This window comes from Oncorhynchus mykiss, chromosome 2, assembly GCF_013265735.2.
Source record: "Oncorhynchus mykiss isolate Arlee chromosome 2, USDA_OmykA_1.1, whole genome shotgun sequence".
NCBI lineage: Eukaryota > Metazoa > Chordata > Actinopteri > Salmoniformes > Salmonidae > Oncorhynchus > Oncorhynchus mykiss.
In genome coordinates this window covers 42,294,417-42,308,070 of record NC_048566.1, presented here as the reverse complement: position 1 = coordinate 42,308,070, position 13,654 = coordinate 42,294,417, and the positions used below count along the sequence as shown (strand labels likewise).

The 13,654-nt window shown below is 42.1% G+C and overlaps 1 protein-coding gene across 1 annotated transcript in view; it reads right to left on the bottom strand.

Moving 5' to 3' along the window:
• LOC110489963 (NADP-dependent malic enzyme) overlaps nucleotides 1-13,654 on the bottom strand; it is a 132,021-nt gene that overhangs the window by 75,887 nt on the left and 42,480 nt on the right. The window contains exon 3 of the mRNA XM_021563003.2: nucleotides 8,639-8,788. Within this exon, the coding sequence (XP_021418678.2) occupies nucleotides 8,639-8,788 (150 nt within the window). The remainder of the gene's footprint in view (nucleotides 1-8,638; nucleotides 8,789-13,654) is intronic.

Below are 13,654 nucleotides of genomic sequence, written 5' to 3'. Positions count from 1 at the left end.
TGAGTCAGATCCTAACTTATCCTCCCCCCGAGGAGAGAGAAATATGGAGGGGGATGGAGATGGCTGGAGCAGAGCGGAGGTGAATGTTCAGCATAGCTCCGTTCCAGGACTGCTAGATAAAGCTTGGCCAGAGGAGGTGAGAGGGGAGTTTCAGTCTGATGACCTCGCTGGATAGGCGAGCCCTGCTTATCCAAACATCTACAAGGTGTCTTCTATTAGGCCAAGTAGCATGGTTTAAACCCACAAGGTCCTATAGTGACTAGGAGTTCTCACATACAATACTGTAAGAGTTCATCCTCCTTTAGCACCAAATCCAGTCATAAGTGCTCCAATACACATACAGCGAGAGAGATGCAGGTTCAAATTGAAAACCTGTAATGAAATAGGAAAGGATATTCCAGTTGACCACAGTGCATGTCTCCTGAATAAACTGAGAGGGACTATGGTTTCAAGTCAGGTAATACCTGCAGCGGGAATTCATTTATTATCACAAAGGTTAGTGTAGTGAAAAAGGAGAGGTAATATTCAAGGTTTATTTTGCTTATTTTGGCTCCAAACTTTTTACCAAGCAGACCCAAAGACAAACTCTAAATTGTTTTACAAGGTCGTCAAAGCCTGAGGTAATTCATCCCAAATGTTTTGCCACGTTCCTCGTGAGGTTAGTGCAATTCCAAACCTTTCCTCTATAATTTCGCCTCCCTCCCCCCATTCCCACTCTCTTTCTATATAATGTCTGATTGTATAATTTACAATGCAACAATTCTGTTTCCTTCATGATGTGTGATGGAACAAAGTTATGGCATGGTCATAAAATAGGTCACATGATTAACTTCTCAAACGCATGCATATAATGATTTATGTAATGTGGCAGTTACTCATTCCAGCTATCAAAGACTTGTCCCAGTCGAATGATCTTGTGGATTAAACATCCAAGAGGGCAATTTTCTACTTAGCTACTTAGACTACATGCTCATCGATTCAAACGACAATCTCCTCTTACACGCTTACACCAGCACTGTGTGTGGGCCTAAATGTTGGATCACAACACTTAAGCCTCTACCCGGGGGGCTGAGGCGCTTCATCAAGCACATGTTTCCCGCACAGTGGCAACTTCATCTCATGTCTGTCATTAAGACAGCATAGCCAATTATACTGTATGTTAATAATGGCCTTTTATATCTCGCCTTTTGGTTTAATCATAAACTCTCCTCGACTACGTAAGTCTAATTATGCTACAGCTTGTCAATCGTTGGCATTATTGTAAAGCTCGCGGCCATTGGACTCTGGTGCATTGGAAACGTGTCCTCTGGAGTGATGAATCACACTTCAAATCAAAATGTATTTGTCACATACACATGGTTAGCAGATGTTAATGCGAGCGTAGCGAAATGCTTGTGCTTCTAGTTCCGACAATGCAGTAATATCCAACGAGTAATCTAACCTACCAATTTCACAACAACTACCTTATACACACACAAGTGTAAAGGAATGAATAATAATATGTACATAAATAAATATACATACATATGAATGGGTGATGGTATAGAACGGAAGTCCATGATCATCTCCTTTGTTTTGTTGACGTTGAGTGTGAGGTTATTTTCCTGACACCACACTCCGAGGGCCCTCACCTCCTCCCTGTAGGCCGTCTCGTCGTTATTGGTAATCAAGCCTACCACTGTAGTGTCGTCTGCTTCACCATCTGGCAGTCCGTCGAACAAATCTGGGTTTGGCGGATGCCAGGAGAACGCGACCTGTCCCAATGCATAGTGTCAACTGTAAAGTTTGGTGGATGAGGAATAATGGTCTGGAGCTGTTTTTCATGGTTCGGGCTAGGCCCCTTAGTTCCAGTGAAGGGAAATCTTAATGTTACAGCATATAATGACATTCTAGACGATTATATGCAGTTTGGGGAAGGCCCTTCTCCATTTCAACATGATATGCCCCTGTGCAAAAAGTGAGATCCATACAGAAATGGTTTGTCGAAATCTGTGTGGAAGAACTTGACTGGCCTGCATAGAGACCTGACCTCAACCATTGAACACATTTAGGATGAATTGGAACGCCGACTGCCAGCCAGGCCTAATAGTCCAATATCAGTGCCCGACCTCACTAATAGTCTTGTGGCTGAATGGAAGCAAGTCTTAGCAGCAATGTTCCAACATCTAGTGGAAAGTTTTTCCAGAAGAGTGGAGGATGCTATAGCAGAAAAGTGGGGACCAACTCCATATTAACGGCCATGATTTTGGAATGAGATGTTCGACGAGCAAATGTATACATACTTTATTTATCTTCAAGGCCTCTCATTTCCAAAAGCTTTGACAGAGTATTGCAGTGGTCCATAGTCATCGACAATCCATAGTCATCGACCTCTACCGCCGAGTCCACTAAGGGGTTTTAACCAAGATAATGAATCTTTATTAACAAGATGGATTGGTTATCAGAGCTCATCTTAGGAGGTTCTTTGTTGGTATTATTTAGTGTCTGTGAAATGAACATTTGTGGTGGTAGTTGTAAGCAATAGTAGTGGCAGTTGTGCTAGCAATAGTGATAATATTAGTTCTTACTTCAGTCACCATTGATCACATATCACACAAACAGCCCCTGCATTTAGTGAGTGAGTGAGTAGCCACAAAGTCATTAGCTTAACTGAATCAGAGACAAAAAACACCCTGTGTATCCTACACTTATGAACTTATAGGTCCCAAAACGTAATGGATCCAGTGATCTCACGGTGTTGTGAATGCGCTCCTTTCGTTATCTTCTCTGCCTGCCATTAGCCCACCCAGAGATCAGTGAATCAGCTCTGTTTTGGACACTTCATAGGACTTGACCTTTGCCTGCTGCAATGGAGCCTAGTATTGACGCGTTTAGTCTGCGTGAAGCGGATTACAGAGAGTAAGCCTGGGTAGGAACAAAAGGACGCCTTTCCCACACAGTGCGCTTTATACCTGAGAGGGAGGCAGTGATTAGAGAGCTAATATCAGTCTGTTCAGCCACTACAGGCACACACACATCCAGGCATAAGCACGCACGTAAACTCACATCAGGAATTCATTACTGATCTATCTAAACGGTGCTACTTTGTGTGTGTAAATCTGCTAGAAGAGTTAGAGAGAGAATCTCAGAGACAGATATGTAGACAAAGACAGTGATAATAGAGACAGCCAAGTTGTCCCTATAAGACCAGTTGACCATAGAAAAGGCGCTCTGAGAGGCTGTGATCTATATACAGTACATGCATGCTCGAGCTCCCCGAATGTGAAGTCCTTGTGAATCTAGGCTGTGAGTTCAACCAATCAGGGGTAGACGTAACATAGTCAATGTAAATCCGGGGACATTCCAATTCGTATGATATGTATGGTATGTATGGTATAGTAGGTATCATCCAATTTGTATGACATGTTCAGATTTACAATTCATATGATATATGTTACGAATTGCAATTCGTAAAATATGTTAAACATTTACAAAATGTATGACATGTAACGAATTCCAATCTGTTGTGGCTAACCTTAGCTAGATGGCTAACGCTAACGTTAGCTAGGTGGTTAACGTTAGCTAGGCTAGGGGTTAGGGTTTAAGGTTAAAGGGTTATGGTTAGGGTTGGGGGAAGGGTTAGCTAACATGCTAAGTAGTTACAAAGTAGCTAAAAACGTTGATAATTAGCTGAAATTGGGAAGACATTTTCAATGTACCAATTCTATGGGACATGGTTTACGAACTGATACACAAAACAATGCCATATTCCAAACTTAGAATTTTTCAATTGAAATTATTACAAATTCTTGCAACCAATAGAATGTTATATATACAGTTGAAGTCTGTTGAAGTTTACATACATTTAGGTTGCAGTCATTAAAACTCAATTTTCAACCACAATTTCTAGTTAACAAACCTTAGTTTCGGCAAGTCGGTTAGGACATCTACTTTGTGCATGATACAAGTACTTTTTCCAACAATTGCTTACAGAGATTATTTCACCAATAATTCGCTGTATAACAATTCCAGTGGGTCAGAAGTTTACATACAATAAGTTGACTGTGCCTTTAAACAGCTTGGAAAATTCCAGAAAATTATGTCCTGGCTTTAGAAGCTTCTGATAGGGTAATTAACATAATTTGAGTCAATTGGAGGTGTACCTGTGGATGTATTTCAAGGCCTACCTTCAAACTCAGTGCCTCTTTGCTTGACATCATGAGAAATCAGCCAAGACCTCCACAAGTTTGGATCATCATTGGGAGCCGTTTCCAAATGCCTGAAGGTATCACTTTCATCTGAACAAGCACGCAAGTATAAACACCATGGGACCACGCAGCCGTCATATCACTCAGAAAGGAGACGCCTTCTGTCTCCTAGAGATTAATGTACTTATGTGCGAAAAGTGCAAATCAATCACAGAACAACAGCAAAGGACATTGTGAAGATGCTGGAGGAAACAGGTACAAAAGTATCTATATCCACAGTAAAACGAGTCCTATATCGACATAACCTGAAAGGCTGATCGCCAAGGAAGAAGCCACTGCTCCAAAACTGCCATAAAAAAAAGCCAGACTGCAGTCTGCAACTGCACATGGGGACAAAGATTGTACTTTTTGGAGAAATGTCCTCTGGTCTGATATAACACAAATAGAACATTTTGGCCACAATGACCATCGTTATGGGGCGGCAGGGTAGCCTAGTGGTTAGAGAGTTGGACTAGGAACCGGAAGGTTGCAAGTTCAAACCCTGAGCTGACAAGGTCTGTCGTTCTGCCCCTGAACAGGCAGTTAACCCACTGTTCCTAGGCCGTCATTGAAAATAAGAATTTGTTCTTAACTGACTTGCCTGGTTAAATAAAGGTAAAATAAAAAAATAAATGTTTGGAGGAAAAAGGGGCAGGCTTGCAAGCCGAAGAACACAATCCCAAACGTGAAGCACAGGTGGCAGCATCATGTGAAAAGTATCTATATGGACAATGACCCCAAGCATACTTCCATACTTGTGGCAAAATGGCTTAAGGACAACAAATTCAAGGTATTGGAGTGGCCATCACAAAGCCCTGACCTCAATCCTATAGAAAATTTGTGGGCAGAACTGAAAAAGCGTGTGCGAGCAAACCTGACTCAGTTACACCAGCTCTGTCAGGAGGAATGCGCCAAAATTCTCCCAACTTATTGTGAGAAGCTTGTGGAAGGAAGGCTACCTGAAATGTTTTACCCAAGTTAAACAATTACAGGTCATGCTACCAAATACTAATTGAGTGTATGTAAACTTCTGACCCACTGGGAATGTGATGAAATAAATAAAAGCTGAAATAAATAATTCTCTCTACTGTTATTCTGATATTTCACATTCTTAAAATACAGTGGTGATCCTAACTGACCTAAAACAGGGAATTTTTACTAGGATTAAATGTCAGGAAATGTGAAAAACTGAGTTGAAATATATTTGGCTAAGGTGTATGTAAACTTCTGACTTCAACTGTATGGGGGATACAACCATCTGCAGATTTAGCTGTGAAGAGACAGAATCATTAGATCATTTGTTTTGGTACTCTCCATATGTAGCTTGTTTTTGGTCGCAGGTTCGGGAATAGCTGAAGAATTGCATAATTTACCTGGAGCTAATGCTGGAATTAGCACTGCTGGGTGATTTGTGACTTGTTTCCGGAAACTAAGCACATGTCGCATGTCACTACTTCACAGAAAAGGCATTTTAAACATAAGCTATAAAAAAAAATAATCAAAATGCATTTTTTTGTCAGAAATGCCTTCTGGAACATGTGAACAATATAATGTCCATGATGTCACTGCGACAACTGCCGATAGACACAATATAAATCAGCCTTTAGGCTTAATCTTTGGGTGTTTAGTACATGGCCTCACATGTGAATCCTTAAAGATATTGGTGGGGTTTTAAGAGGGTGTGAACTCACTTTTCTCAAAAGTGAGTTTACGAGTTTATAAACTTTCAAATCAGAATTACCTTCTCATTGTTCCTCAACTGTAGTGTATGATATATCATTTTCTAGCTCTGAGTCTCTACTTTTATCCAATGTAAAAAAAAAAAAAAACACTATTTCAAATTTTGCTACATAAGACAAAATCGAGCCGGTCGGTCACATTTGATAAGTCATAGTGAATCGATCAATAATATAATAACACTTTTAGCAAAAATGCTTATCTTTCATTTACAATCTGTAGAAACTATGAGAATAGAAAGGTTGAGAACTTTTGTGAAACATCACAGCTCAGTTGAAAAACATGGCAAATAGAAATCAAAACTGTATGGCGTTAAGAGATAGAGGGGAGGGGTTGAGTGGAGCTGAAGGGTGGGACTAAACTAAAGATAATTAATGTCAAATATACTGTGTCCGTGAAATGTATATAGGTTCAGAACTTGCAGCACAGATAGAGGGAAGGGGTTGATGGTAGGTGAAGGATGGGATTAAAAACAAACAAAAGATAACTATTGTAAAATACATTGTGCCCATAAAATGTATATAGTATGTATAAACTGGAAGTAGAGGCCATTAGTTTACACCAATTAGGGGAGGGGTGCTAAGATTAGGGGAAAATAATAAACAAAAATATCTTTACACAAAATAAATATGGGGGGGGATTGGAAATGATGGAATTACATTGATGGAAGCTACAATCTATCTGCAATATTACATCTGATCTACCCCCTATAATAAAACATAAATACAAATAAATAAATAAAAAACATTCCAAACATCACATATCATGCTAATTTGGCTGCCCCAGATGACTATGTTACGTCTAGTCTATGAGACCAAGCGGATGAGTTCTCTATCAGTTTCCGCAATAATGCTTTACAACCCTAGGCTCTCCACAACTCCACCCACCACCTCCACCCCCTTCCCTGGGCTAGTTTAAAAAAAAATAATATTTTACCAGATAAGTTGACGGAGAACACATTCTCATTTACAGAAACGACCTGGGGAATAGTTACAGGGGAGAGGAGGGGGGGATGAATGAGCCAATTGTAAGCTGGGGATGATTAGGTGACCGTGATGGTATGAGGGACAGATTGGGAATTTAGCCAGGACCCTGGGGTTAACACCCTTACGATAATTGTCATGGGCTCTTTAGTGACAGGACACCCGTTTAATGTCCCATCTGAAAGACGGCACCCTACACAGGGGTTATTTTGTTAGACCAGAGGAAAAGGTGCCTTTTACTGGCCCTCCAACACCACTTCCAGCATCTGGTCACCCATCCAGGGACCGACCAGGACCAACCCTGCTTAGCTTCAGAAGCAAGCCATCAGTGGGATGCAGGGGAGAGGCCTGGGTCTGGGACTGGCTGAGGACCAGGTTTGTGGAGTCTACAGAGCCTGCTGCTAACTGACCCACTGTCACGTCTACCAGTCCCAAATTCCCCACCCCCGGCCTCTGCAGCTCGCAGTGCTTCTTGGACAACTGCATTGTGGGTCTGCAGGGAGATATAAGATCACTCCTCCAGCCCAGTATCAGAGGTAGGGGAGCTCGGAGCATGCTAGACATAATTTCCACATACTTGCTCTGGGGAAATTGTGAAAAAAGGGGGTTGTATAACTCTGAGTATGTGGAAGTGTGCGCTTAGGTTTACGAACGCATTTTAAATGTGCCCAAGGTAAGCATTTCAAATAAAACAGCTTTGAATTTAGCATTCGCTACTAATCAAAAGCATCCCTGGTTATGATCAGTTTATTTGGGGTTTTAGACTTTGAGACCCACAAGCAAAAGTTCACTGAGGATATGAGTGAGTGAGTCCCAAATGGCACCCTATTCCCTATATAGTCCATATGGGCCCTGGTAAAAATAAAAAAATAAAAGTAGTGCACTATATAGGGAATAGGGTGCCATTTGGAATGCACAGAGTGTGTCAGTGTGTGACTGACTGACAGAGTGACTGACGAGGAGAGTGAAAGAGTCTATAAAGAGTGTTTATAACTGAGAGGTACTAATCAAGACAATATAACTTCAACATCCTTCTCCCTCTCCATCAGTAGTTGACTACAGAACAATACTCTCGGTGGTGTTTCTTGGACGATGTTAGCTCTAATGTCTAAGACTCAAAACAAACCCAACACCTGACATCTTCACAACACAGTCTAGATATGTTAAAGCCAAGTCAAGCATGATCAGCTCCTTGACGTCTGAATGTGTGTTATATTAATTTGATCTGCATTATGACTCTAATGAGGGAGAGACAGACAAAGATAACTGAGCAGACCGAAGAGGCAAGTCCTGCTTTATGCAATGCCAAGTCCATTCAAGGTGAACTGCACACTGTAACTGCTTATACTGGCCTAAGCTGCCCAAGGACTCGCAGAACCCAACTCGGCACAGACCCTGTCCCAGCCTCTAATTTTGATTGAGAGTTTTTTGCAACAGGCGCCAAGTCCAACATACACAGATGTTTGAAGATTCAAAAGGATTTGTGTTTCATAAGAATGCATCTAAATTATTTGACAATTGGTGGTAAAATCTTAAAACAATGTTAAGGCTGGCCACGAGCAGCAAGTGTGTGTGTGTGTCACAGTATATCCATTAGGCCTATTCAGTGTGTGTGTGTGCATGCATGTGGTGTGTGTTAGTGCTCCCATGTGTGTGTGCATACATCCATGTGTGTGTGTGTTTCTCTCTCACCTGGGTCTCCTGAAGGCAAGGCCATACATCTGGCAGGCCAGGCCCACGGTGGGGGTGTAAACAATAGGCATGAACCTCTCCGTGTCGGACGTCAGCACACGGTAGAACAGCTTCTCATTCCTGTCCTGGAGCCCCATCAGAAACACATATCTGGGAATGGCAGAGGAGGAGGAGGAGGGGGTGAGGGAAAAGGTGAACATCTTTCACACTGATTCCTAAACTGTGCATGTAAAACAGACTTCAGTGGGACTTTATGAAATACAAATCTCAGAGTGTGACAGAGAGAAATAAAAAAGAAGCGTGTGTGAAGAGGAGAGAGAGAGAGAGACATCTGGGGTGACTCAAAGAGATTGCACCATGTAAGAGCAATACCATACTCTGTCGGGCCCCATTTTCCCTTTCCCTCTGGACTTAAGGACCCAATTGAAAATAAATTACCCATAGAAAGTGGGGTGGGGGGGGAATGCCACGCCGACTCCCTCGTTGCCTTGTTGAATACAAGCACTGCTCATCATGTGCTGATAGTAGTATAATAATTGCTGGATAAAGTTACTGTTGCTTACATTACAAATGCTTAGAAAAATACACAGCGCACAGAAACACCCATTAGATATCCTACACAAGCTCCTTGTTATGACCAAACATGGACTGTGGGACCCAAATGAACGACTATCCCACTCCACAGGCTCTCAAGGAATAAGAAAGCTTCCCATAAAATCTGGAGTATAATGTCCCTCTTGTTGGGATGACAGAAAGTATGCATGGTCTTCTCACACATGGTCATTGGATACACGGTGTTAACAATCTCTTTTCAAAAAAGATCAGATCAAGTCACGGCTTACATCATACCACAGGGACCATCCACTAGATTCAGACACGGGATGATTTTCTCTTGAGTGGATGGTCAGGCGGCCGGAACATCATTTACAAATCATTTGAAGACCGCAAATTGACCGCAAGAAGCCCAAACTGATGTAATATTTGGCTAAAACATGATAATTTCAAACCTTGCTTATATTTGTCTATTACGCATGGGAATAGGTGGGAACAGATTTCCAAAATTAAAATCACTTGGAGCTGATTCCCTGGTGTTTTTACAGTATTTTATGTCCAACAATAAAAAATAAATAAAATGTTTGAAAAATTACAATTTGCTCAGGGGGGCCAAATAAAACCACCCACAGGCCAAATTTAGTCACGAACTAGGGACACAGAAAGAGGCCAACTTATTGGTGCCCAACATTGTGTGATTGGTGATGTGAGGCCATGTCAAGACAGTGTCAAGCTAGGGTTGTACCAGTCACATGACACTAGGAAACGGGGTGGCACAAAATGTATATTGTCAGTCAAATTTGGTATTTCAGTCTAGGTGGCCTAGACCCATATGATTATTTTGATTTCACTTATCTAGTTGTCTTTTCCACGAGCGACTACAGCTTGAGCCTGTTGTGGCTCTCTCTCGGCCTGAAAGCATATCAGTCACACAATTTTTTTTTCAGATAAAGTGTTTGGGCTGTGTTAACAAGCGTGTGAAACTCTGCTTAAACTTGGCATGGGAAAATAACTTTTCCCTCTTCCAACCCCTTCTTTCTCCATTCAAATTCATGATTCTTTACAGACACTCTTGACAGTTGGTTTTTATGAGTTTCTTTAAAAACTGCTAGATAGCATATCACATGCATCAGGTTAAAAATCACAAATGGACATTAAGAGTTGACCTCTATGACATTTTGAATATTTGTGAGTCCTTCTCTTTATCTCTCCCACTGTGTCTTTGTGCATAGAAGAGGATTTCCACAATAAATCCATCCTAGGCCGACATCTCTGTTATCATAGACATGCTTGGGCTTAAAAGCCAGTGATGTCCAGAATCCAGCCTGCTTTACCAATGTCCAGACACCAGAATGAAGCCCTGCTTTGGGGAGAAGTAAAAACAGTAAATAGCTGCTGCTTGGAATAGAATGGCATGTATCGTTCTGTGAGCGTTTTGAGCAACGGTCATGCAACAAAACGAAGTGACATGGTCGGGTCCAGTAAATACCACAGAAAGCTTGAGAAAAAAGTAAGGCCCAGACTGCATTGGAAATACTATGGCCAGAGGCATGAGGACAGGCAGGGCGAATACCAGCTCTAATAAAGTGTTCCGATGCCATGAGACAAATTGTCGATGACATTGAAAGGGCATGGGAAAGGGAATAAAACACGCCTAATTGCTGTTTTGGAGGATTGGTGTGGTACAGTATAGCAACCGTCATCATACCACCACGCTGGAAAATCAAGTGGGCTAAAAGTAGTGGTGGAAAAAGTACCCAACTGTCATACGTGAGTAAAAGTAAAGATGCCTTAATAGAAAATGACTCAAGTATAAGTAAAAGTCACCTGGTAAAATTCTACTTGAGGAAAAGCCCAGAAGTATTTTGTTGAAAAAAATAATACTTAAGTATCAAAAGTATAAATAATTTTAAATTCCTTATATTAAGCAAGCCAAATGGCAACATTTTCTTGATTTTTTATTTATTTACGGAAAGCCTTGGGCACAATCCAACATTCAGACATCATTTACAAACGAAGTATGTGTGTTTAGTGAGTTAGCCAGATCAGAGGCAATAGGGATGACCAGGGATGTTCGGTTGATAAGTGCGTAATTTGACTATTTTCTTGTCCTGCTAAGCATTCAAAATGTAAAGAGTACTTTTGGGTGTCAAGGAAAATGTATGGAGTAAAAAGTACAATATTTTCTTTAGGAATGTAGTGAAGTAAAATAAAAGTAGTCAAAAAAATAAATAGTATACTATAGTAAAGTACAGATACCCCAAAAACTACTTTAGTAGTACATTAAAGTATTTTTACTTCAGTACTTTACACCATTGGCTAAAAGGTCTTCCTGGCCACAAATTGACCACAAATCCTGTCTCTCTCTGTCCCATTAACAAACCCAACCAGTCCTCACACTACACATTCACAAGCCACATATGAAGACTGCAGATACCATGGTTATTGAGGCAGACCTGCTGTCCTGCCACTATGGAAATTCATCAAACCTTGGGATTACAATTACTTGACGCCTCGTAGTGCCTGACGGAGAGATGTACTGCTTGCCAGCAAACAAGATTTCAAGATACACTACATGCTAAAAAGTATTTGGACACCCCTTGAAATTAGTGGATTCGGCTATTTCAGCCACACCTGTTGCTGACAGGTGTATAAAATCTAACACACAGCCATGCAATTTCCATAGACAAATATCGGCAGTAGAATGGCCTGTACTGATGAGTGACATTCAGCGTGGCACCAACTCAACAAAAAAAGAAACGTCCTCTCACTGTCAACTGCGTCTATTGTCAGCAAACTTAAAATGTGTAAATATTTGTATGAACATAAGATTCAACTACAGAGACAAACTGAACATGCTCCGCAGGCATGTGACTAACAGAAATGGAAAAATGTGTCCCTGAACAAAGGGGGGGTCAAAATCAAAACAGTCAGTATCTGGTGTGGCCACCAGCTGCATTAAGTACATCTCCTCCTCATGGATGCACCAGATTTGCCAGTTCTTGCTGTGTCATGTTACCCCACTCTTCCACCAAGGCACCTGCAAGTTCCCAGACATTTCTGGTGGGAATGGCCCTAGCCCTCACCCTCCGATCCAACAAGTCCCAGATGTGCTCAATGGGATTGAGATCCGGGCCCTTCGCTGGCCATGGCAGAACACTGACATTCACGCACAGAACAAGCAGCATGGCTGGTGGCATGTTATGCTGGAGGGTCATGTCAGGATGAGCCTGCAGGAGGGTACCACATGAGGGAGGAGGATGTCTTCCCTGTAATGCACAGCGTTGAGATCGCCTGCAATGACAACAAGCTTAGTCCGATGATGTGGTGACACACCGCCCAAGACCATGACGGACCCTCCACCTCCAAATCGATCCTGCTCCAGAGTACAGGCCTCGGTGTAATGCTCATTCCTTCGACGATAAACGCGAATCCGACCATCACCCCTGCTGAGACAAAAATGCGACTTGTCAGTTAAGAGCACTTTTTCCCAGTCCTGTCTGGTCCAGTGACAGTGGGTTTGTGCCCATAGGCAACGTTGTTGCCGGCGATGTCTGGTGAGGACCTGCCTTACAACAGGCCTACAAGCCCTCAGTCCAGCCTCTCTCAGCCTATTGCGGACAGTCTGAGCAGTGATAGAGGGATTGTGTGTTCTGGTTTAACTCGGGCAGTTGTTGTTGCCATCCTGTACATGTCCCGCAGGTGTGATGTTTGGATTTAGCAATCCTGTGCAGGTATGGTTACACGTGGTCTGCCACTGAGGACGATCAGCTGTCCGTCCTGTCTTAGGCATCTCACAGTACGGACATTGCAATTTGTTGCACTGGCCACATCTGCAGTCCTCATGCCTAAGGCATGTTCACGCAGATGAGCAGTGACCCTGGGCATCTTTCTTTTGGTGTTTTTCAGAGTCAGTAGAAAGGCCTCTTTAGTGCCCTAAGTTTTGATAACTGTGACCTTAATTGCCTACCGTCTATAAGCTGTTAGTGTCTTAACAATCATTCCACAGGTACATGTTCGTTAATTGTTTATGGTTCATTGAGCAAGCATGGGAAACAGTGTTTAAACCCTTACAATGAAGATCTGTGAAGTTATTTGGATTTTTACAAATTATCTTTGAAAGACAGGGTCTTTCAATTTTTTTTGCAGAATTCAGGATGCCACCTTTCCAACAAGTCAGTTTGTAAAATGTCTTCCCTGCTAGAGATGTCCCAGTCAACTGTAAGTGCTATTATTGTGAAGTGGAAAAGTCTAGGAGCAACAATGACTCATCCGCAAAGTGGTAGGCCAAACAAGCTCACAGAACACAACCGCAGAGAGCTAGAGCGCGCAGTTTCACCATGCACAATGCCAAGCGTCGGCTAAAATGGTGTATAGCTCACCACCATTGGACTCTGGAGCAGTGGAAATTAGTTCTCTGGAGTGATGAATCACGCTTCACCATCTGGCAGTCCGGTGGACGAA